Source organism: Athene cunicularia (assembly GCF_003259725.1).
Source record: "Athene cunicularia isolate RWA chromosome 13 unlocalized genomic scaffold, athCun1 chr13_part1, whole genome shotgun sequence".
Taxonomy (NCBI): Eukaryota; Metazoa; Chordata; class Aves; order Strigiformes; family Strigidae; genus Athene; species Athene cunicularia.
In genome coordinates this window covers 6,696,560-6,704,793 of record NW_020799117.1, presented here as the reverse complement: position 1 = coordinate 6,704,793, position 8,234 = coordinate 6,696,560, and the positions used below count along the sequence as shown (strand labels likewise).

Genomic DNA, 8,234 nt, shown 5'->3' with positions numbered 1-8,234 from the left:
GCAGAGCCTCCACTCCACTCTGACATGAGTGTGGGCAAGGGGACAGGCAGAAGTTGGGAGGCAGCAAGGAGACGTTTCAAAAGAAAAAAAAAAAAAATACCCACAACCCAGTAACAGCAGCAAAAACACTTGTCTGCTTTATCCTTTCCAAACAAAACTCCTTCAATAGGGGCTTGTCATGAGGAGTCAGGTTGCTCAGGGAGGTTCACCAGACTTGGGAGAAAACAGCTCCCAGGCTCATGTGAGGGCTGTTCCCCTCCACCGGATGGGTCGTTCAGCCCCTTTTCCCCTTGGGCACAGGGTGGAGGGAGCCAGGCACTCGGGGACCAGCCTGTCTCCTTTTGCTGCCCTGGAGCAGATGGGCACAGTACAGTCTCTTAGGGCTCTGGGGCCACCTCCCTGGCCATGCTTCCCGGTGGCTCCCGGGGGGCCGCCCCTTCGGGCCGGTGGCTCTCAGCACTGTGTCGGATCCCATAGCCAAAGTAAATGAGGAAACCTGGGAAAGGTAAAATAGGGTGTGTGTGGGGGGAGCTCCATTCTCTTTTCTCCCCTACCAGCCAAAAAGTTCCCACTCTTTTAGGCCACACATCAGATGGAGTGCTCCTACCACCCTTTGACATTAAAGTTTAGCATCTCCTCCGTCTGCCCACCACTGCTCTGCGGTCAGCAATAATGCCCTGGGCTCTCAGACCAGCTCTGCTTCACCCAAAAAGGTTGCCACCAGCTCTGGGACCATGAGAGTGGTTGGGCTTACCGATGGCCATCCAGAGCAGGTACCGTAGCCAGGCAGCCGCGCTGAGCCGGGCCATCAGGGTGCTGTTGATGGTGATGCCAAGAAGCGGCAGGAAGGGCAGGCAGGGAACCTGCAGAGACCAAGCACAAGGAATGGGGTCATGCCTTTACCCTCCGGCACTGGCTGGCCCACAGGTAGGGCTTTCACAGCTGAATTTAGCTGTTTGCTGCTTTGGTTAGTTGCCGACAGGCAAGGGGAAGCCCAGCCTGGCTTGGGGACCTGAGTTGGGACTGCAGCCTGTGCTGGAGAGGGATGCTCATGGGGGTTTGGTTGACAGGTCCTGCACTGGGGCAGGAGGTGCTGCAGACTTAAGGTGGAAGCAGTAACCCACTAGCAAAACCAATCCAGGGTGTCAGGACCAGGTTTCTTTTTACTAAAGAGCAGCTCTGATTCATGCAGCAGGCATTGGGCTCAGTTGGGGCTGCAAGAGGAGCCCCTTTGGCCTGCGAGACACGGAGGGAGGAACCAGGCAGCACTCACAGTCCCTACGGAAAGCCCTGTGAGCTGCCGATGATGCCTCCAACAGCACTTTGTTCAACATGGATGAGGTTTGTTCAACATGGGCGTTCCTTCTGCCCGACCTGAAGCAGAGGGAACAGTCGCCCCGATGCAACATAACCCTTTCCCCACGGGGCTGCAGCACTTGCCTCCCGTCTGTCCCCCAGGTCCTGCTCCCTGAGGATGGTCCCCAAGGGCTGTGTGCTCACCATGAAGGATGCTCTCTCCCGGCTCTGAGGCTGCCTCCAGATGAGCAGAGCTGCCGTCAGGATCCCCAGAAGAGGCAGAGCCAGGGCAGCAATGCACCAGGCACCCCCAGCCTGGAGGCAGGGCAGCCCGGCGGTGCTCGCCCAGCTCACAGCGATGACCAGGGTGGCTGTGGAGGGACCACGGTGGCGTGTCAGGGCAGCACTTCCCTGGGGCTGAGCCTGTCCCTCTCCTGGGGTGCAGTGCCCAGGCTGCCATGGTGGGAGGGACAAAGGACAACCAGGAGACAGGACTGGGTGGCTTGTCATGGTGGGCTTAGCTTTTCTCTCCAGTCTGGGAAGTGGAGGGAGTGGGAGGTTTCCCGAGGTCCCACTGGGGCAGCCAGCTGTGCGGCAGTCGGGAGAGGGCAGGAGGGAGCCAGGCAGGCCCTGCCTGCAGCCTGCTGCCAGGTGGTTTTCAGCAAGCAGGAACCTGCCAGCCCGTGCTACAGCAGCAATGTCCCCACGGGTCCCCCCATGCCAGCTCCCCGTAGAGCCCATCCATCGCTCCTGGCATACCTATGGTTGTCAGAGCCCAGGCCACCACAGCAGAGGATCGCGGGGTGGGATGTGGAGGCGGCCGGATAAGATGGTCCCACCAGAGCTGTACAGCTGGGACTTTCCCCAGAGCAGTGTCCTGAGTGCTGGGTCCAGGCCGATACCTGAGGAGAAACTATTGGATGTCAAGTTCAAGGTGCACCTGCAGTGCACCAAGGCTAGTGCTTTGTCCCAGGCATGGCCAACATCAGGAGTAGGGTGAGCCCTGCCCCCAGCAGTCTCACCTGAGCAGCAGCACACAGACAGCCACCAGCGAGTAGGCCAGTAGTGTGCCGATGGACATTATGTCAACCAGGGCTTTCAGGTCAAAGAGGAGGGCCAGGAGAGCTGTGGGGATGAGAAGACCTTTCAGCCTCCCAGCAGAGCTGGCAGCACCATTGCTGTGCCTATCTCAGCTGTGCTCTCCATCTGCCACCCCGGGTCCCGCTGACACCCGCTGCAACAGGACCCCAGCACCTCAGTGAGCTGATGATGCTTCAGTCACTACTGCAAAGCATCCTGCCACCTCCTGCCTGGCAGCATGGAGAGGCTGAACTGGTGTCTGGGACAGCATCAAGGCCAAACAGTCTTTACCCACAGTGAGGAGACCTCTCTCTGGGTGGAGAGATACTGTTTAAACAGCTACTGACAAGCTAGGGTGTCTGTGTTGTCCTGATGAAAAAGGACCTCCACCAAGCCCTGCTCAAGGGTAAGGGGTAGCCCAGTTGCTCACACACCTGCCACTCCTCCAGACACCAGCGTTGCCACCACCGGACACTGACGGCGACTAACTTTGGCCAGAGGTTTGAAGAGGAGCCCGTCTCGAGCCATTGCATACAGGATCCGTGGCATGGGGAACATGGAGCCCAGGAGGCTGCAGAGAGGGGAGGAGGTGGGGGAGAAGAGAGCAAGAATCCAGGAGGTGCCATCCTGCCTTTTGGGCCTCCTTGGGTGCCAAGGGAGCTCCCGTTCATCTGTACGGTCCATGACCTCCAGACCACACTGAAAAGACCATCACGTCCCTCCCCATCAGATGAGGGACAGTATTGGGGAAGTGATGTCCACCGGTCATCGGGAGCCCTGTGCACACTGAGACACGCCAGCCTGCTCCTGCGGTCACAGTGCCACCAAACACCTGACCACATCCTCCAGCTTTGGGCTATAAGTGGCATATCAAGCAGTTTGGTTGTTCTTCTTGATCATGAAGGGCCAGGCTGGGAGCTACAGGATTTGTGAGGAAGGGCTGAGGGATTTTGGCCGAGCAGGGCAGTCAGAAGGAAGGGGTCGGGGATGTGTTATAGCTCCAGTGCAGCCTCACTCTGAGCCACAGAGCTGCCATCAGAGGACTCCCCTCACCTGGTTGTCAGGGCACACAGCGAGCCCACAGCCACAGCGTACTTCGCACTGCTCCAGCCAACGTATTCAAAAGCCACTGGGAGTGGGCTCATGGTGTCCAGGAGATAGTAGGGCATCATCAGCGTGAGGGCAGCAGACACACCAAAGTATGCGAAGAAGCAGATGAGGAGTGAGAGGATGATGCCTATGGGGATGGATCTCTGCGGGTCCCTTACTTCTTCCCCTGGGGAGGACAAGCTCAGCTGTAAAGACAGATTCTCATTTAATAGCCCATATCCCCCCACGAGAGGGGACACAGAGGCCTTCTAGCAAGGACCACTAGACCTCCTGGGCTCCAGGGTTATGGGGATAGGGACTGTCCCTGCTTCAGGATTAGCCCAGTCATGCCACATGGACCCTTATAGTTCCTCCTCTGAGCACAGAGGGCAGGAGAGAGCCGGGATTTGCCCATTCCCAGCCCAGTCCTACACCAGCTCCCGGAGTTGTGGGGAGAATCACTGCCACAGCCCCATAGTCTGCAGGGAGGGGTCCCTCCAGCATCTCTCCCTGCCTCACTTACCCGTGGTAGCAATGCAGTCAAATCCAACAAAGGCATAGAAACAGGTAGAGGCTCCAGCCAAGGTCCCAGTGAAACCATAGGGCATGAAGCCTCCCACCCCAAAGGCACTGGTCACGTTGTCAGCCACAGACTGGTTCCTGAGAGGAGGAAGAAGAGTCAGGCAGTGCAGGGGGTCAGTGCAAGAGCAACCCAGGATGGGGCCAGGCTGAACAGTCCCTCAACCCGCTCACCCCTCCAGCATCAACCCAGCAGGGCTTAGGACTTTGGCTCTTTGATGCATTGCCAACAGAGCAGGGAGAAACAGGAGAATGTGAGATAAAACATTAGGGGGTGACACAGTCATCCCCATCCCCCTCTGAAGGCAGTTCAGGGAGAGCAGAGCCCCTCATACCCAGTCTCGTGGGCAGCTGCCCATGGCAGATCATCCTCCCTGAGCTTCCAGTTGCTCAGGTTGCCTTTGATGAAGCCACTCACTGTGATGAAGAGCAAGACAAGCACGTTGAGAGCTGTGAAGGCTTTGTTGACTGTGGTGGACTCCTTCACTCCAAAGCAAAGTAGCCCTGGGAATGAAAAGAGCAAAACTGGCCAAGCCCCCTGGATGTCACCAGGCCCAGGGTAGACATTAGTGGGGAGGGTGGAAAAAGGGGGACAGTGGTACAGGCAGGAGGATCTGCAAATTTTCCCACATTCCCCTTAAATTCCCCATTCTTTGCTCAGGGAAATGGCAAAGCCTCAGAGGGGTCAGCATCAGCCTGAAGAGCCCAAGGTGGGGTGAGGAGCTCATCCTACACGATGGAGGGTGGCACAGGGGGAGGCACACTACCTGCCAGCAGGACCACCAGGCCAGCAGCAAAGGCATCCGGGTATTCTGCCAGCCCCGCAGAGCTCATGGCTGCATGAGCACTCAAAAACCTCCCCATCTTCTTACCGAGGAGCTGGTCAAAGGTAGCACTCCAGGCCCGGGCAACGCTAGCGGTACCTGGGGAGAGGTGGAGCTGGGGCAGTGATGGTGGCCCTGTGGGGTCTAGGAATGACACCCATCAAAGCCACTAATGAAAAGCAAAGGTGGAGGGATCAAAAGGGTCTTATACCGATGACATAGGACAGCAGCAGATTCCACCCAGCGATGAATGCCCACAGCTCGCCCACTGTCACGTAGCTGTAGAGATAGGCAGACCCAGCCAGGGGCACGCGAGCCCCAAATTCAGCATAGCACAGCCCTGCTAGAGCAGACACCATGGCTGCAATCAGGAAAGAAAGGATGATGCTTGGGCCAGAGCTGGTCTTAGCCACTTCCCCTGCCAGGACGTAGACGCCAGCCCCCAGGGTGCTGCCCACTCCCAAGGCGACAAGGTCCACAGTGGAGAGGCAGCGGTGAAGGCTGGAGCCCCCTGAGCCAGCCGGGACTTGCTTTCTGCGGGAAAGTGTCTTCGAAACAGAGACCAGGCAGCCCCAGCACGGCATCTGCCAGAGAGGAAAGCAGCAGGTATGAGGATGCTGCTACTCCACAGGCACCACCCTGGGGATGTGACCCAACCCAGCCTGAAGGTTTTCCTTGCAGTTCCCACTGTCCACACGGTGCTTCTCGGACTCCCTGGGTGCTGCCTGTTTTCTGCCTCTGACAGAAAAGCAGCCCATTTTGGAGCAAGGTGGGGCTAAAGTGGCTGCATTGCTCTGTCTTTCTGGAGAGAAGCAGAGCAATGCATGATTGGGGTTTGCTGGACTCTGATTCATGATATGGTGAGAGGGGACAAGGACACCTGCTCCAGCATCATCCTCAGCAGGGACACACAGGCAGCATTGTCCCGGCTTTGACACGGACACTATTTGAAATGCAGAAACCAGGCCAGAAAAGGAGGGATGGGAGATGCTCTGCTCCTGGAGCAGCCTTTGGCCTTGAAGTGCATCAGGAAAGACCTGTCTGCTCAGCTGAAGATGCTCCCACAGCACCTATAACTGCGGGTCACTGGCACGGCTCAGACAGCAACTGGTTCCCTGAGCCATTAGCCTGTACAGTAATGCTGTGGCTTGCTTGAGTCACCGATGGGGACATCAGCCCAGCAGAAACCCAGAATTGTGTGATATTTGTGCTTGGGGCAAGTGAGGCGCTTGGCATGGCATGCCTGGGATTTGTGTGCCTGCCCCCATCCTGCCCGTCCTTCCCCAGGACTGGAGAAAGGGGGGCTGCCTGCCTCCACATCAGCATGGTGCTGCCAGGATCTCCGGGTTACCCCAGAGCAAAGCAAAATCCACGCTGCGTGCTACTTACAGGGCCAGGAAACCCTGCCCACGGGCACGTCCCATCCCAGCAGCCCCGAGGATCACAGGGCATGGAGCCCGGAGGGGACAGGGATCGCCCTGGGGCAGTGTCTAGCACCCTGACCCGCAGGATGGGGTGCTGTAAGCCCTTGTGACACAGGGAACCCCAACCTCCAGGACGACTGCTGTGTTTTCTGGGGGCTGGAGAGCCATTGCTCAAGGCCGGGCCAGCTGGGGCTGCCTTCCCACCCCTCCAGCAGCACCCACCCACTCCACAACACCAGTCCCACCCAGGGCATCTCAGCCTGATGATTTTCCCTTCTTCTGTAAACAAACTACTTACTCCGGCCATCCTTTGGGCAAACTGCTCCAGCTGTGAGCTGATGGGGAGGGCGAGTACCAGGCAGCCCCAGTTACACTCTCCCCTTAAATCCCTTTTGGGAGAGCCCCAGCCCTCCTCCTGCTGACCACCACTCTGAGCTGCACAATGGGAAATCTATGCAGAAATATTTTTCCCACAACGCCTTCCAAATCATACACACAAGCCTGCAATGCTAATAGGCTCAGAGGCATTATTGAGGGAGTTTAGTTAACATTTCAATGTTGCCTGTGCAGATAGAAGGGGGAAGCCCTTCCCTCTGTCCCTGCTCCCTCACACCAGGACCCTCAGCTCAATCTGTGGAGCAGGTTTTGGAGGAAACCCAAGCAGAGAGGAGCAAAAGCATGGCCAGGTCGGGATGCAGAGGTGCATGCACCTACAGCTGTGTCCATATCCAGGCTGAGCTTCCCAGGGGGACACAAAGGGAGGTGAGCAGGTCCAAGATTTGTCTGCAGCAGTGAGGCAGAGGAGACCAGACCCAGCTCCATGGGATGTTCGCAGCAGCACATCCAGCTGTAGCTCCCAGAACCAGAGTCCTGAGGCTGCCTGCACTTCTCTAGTATTTAGACACCAAGACCCCAGTTGCTGCCCACACCTTGTCACAGCCCTGCTGCATGGAGACAGCAGTCTTAGGTGAAGAAAAGAAGTACACAGTCAGCTCAAGTGCAGCTCATAGCAGGGCAGGCAGCAGCACCATCCACCACCGAGCCATCCAGCCCAGCCCTGAGAGCAGGGCTGAGGCTGCAGCTCTTAGCCCAAGCAGCATCAACCCCACCCCGGTCCCCATCCTAGCTAGGCAGTTGTCAGGATGCAACAAGACCTGGGTGTTCATCCCTGGGGAATGAAATGGTACCAGAAATAATACTGACACAGTGCCTCCCTTCTGTGGTGCAGCCCACAGGGGCTGAGCAGCAGAGTACAAGCAGGCATCAGGGTAAGTCCGGGGCTGGGCTTAAATGGGGTCCCAGGGGGGTGTGTGTGGCAGGGGTCCCAGGTGAGGCTGTTCAGGGCCAGTAAGGCATATAAGTGCCATCAGGCCCCAGTTTAACTGTTCTGTAGGGCTGCTCTTAGTGGGGAGAGGACATGGGGGATGCTATGGTGTAACCTGGCTACTTTTCAGCACTTTGGGAGAGGAGGATCAGGTCTAAGGAGAAACTGGGAGCTGGTATTTTGAGCTGAAGCATTAACTTTGATTTTACTGTAGACAGTATTCAGCATGAGACTGCTTATAGTATTTAGGGACAAAAACCTCTCAGGTAGTTCAGCACATCCTTCAGGTTGCAAGGAGCAGAGGAAGGGGCCATCAGTCATACAGAAAAAAAGTAAGGAAGGGCCTAGAGCATCTGAAGCACAGGTGTAATGCTCTAGCCACAAGGCTGCCCTGTTCTGGGTGTGTGGGGTAGCCCCAGGGCAACCTGTAAGCTGCTGGGCCAGCACCTCTGGGGCAGGGGGGCTCAGCACACCATGACACAGCTAGGGCACCGGGAGGAGAGCAGGGCTGCTGTTGAGGATTGCAGTGCAGGGTGAACAAAGCTGTGCTTGTCACCCACGCCATCTCACATGAGTGAGGTCTCCAAACACCAACGCCAGCCTCAGGGAACGTTGCCC

At 57.4% G+C, this 8,234-nt stretch overlaps 1 protein-coding gene across 1 annotated transcript; it reads right to left on the bottom strand.

Annotated features, from left to right (window-relative positions):
* Positions 1 to 124: 124 nt before the first annotated feature.
* On the bottom strand, positions 125 to 6,690 carry LOC113485108 (cationic amino acid transporter 2-like). Its single transcript, XM_026858012.1, has 12 exons — positions 6,591 to 6,690; positions 5,080 to 5,452; positions 4,812 to 4,967; positions 4,380 to 4,548; positions 3,989 to 4,125; positions 3,430 to 3,652; positions 2,811 to 2,947; positions 2,319 to 2,421; positions 2,056 to 2,198; positions 1,501 to 1,667; positions 755 to 863; positions 125 to 496 (listed from the first exon to the last, which is right to left on the bottom strand). The coding sequence occupies exons 1-12, from the start codon at positions 6,597 to 6,599 to the stop codon at positions 378 to 380; spliced, it is 1,845 nt and encodes a 614-aa protein (XP_026713813.1). The 5' UTR covers positions 6,600 to 6,690; the 3' UTR covers positions 125 to 377.
* Positions 6,691 to 8,234: the final 1,544 nt, after the last annotated feature.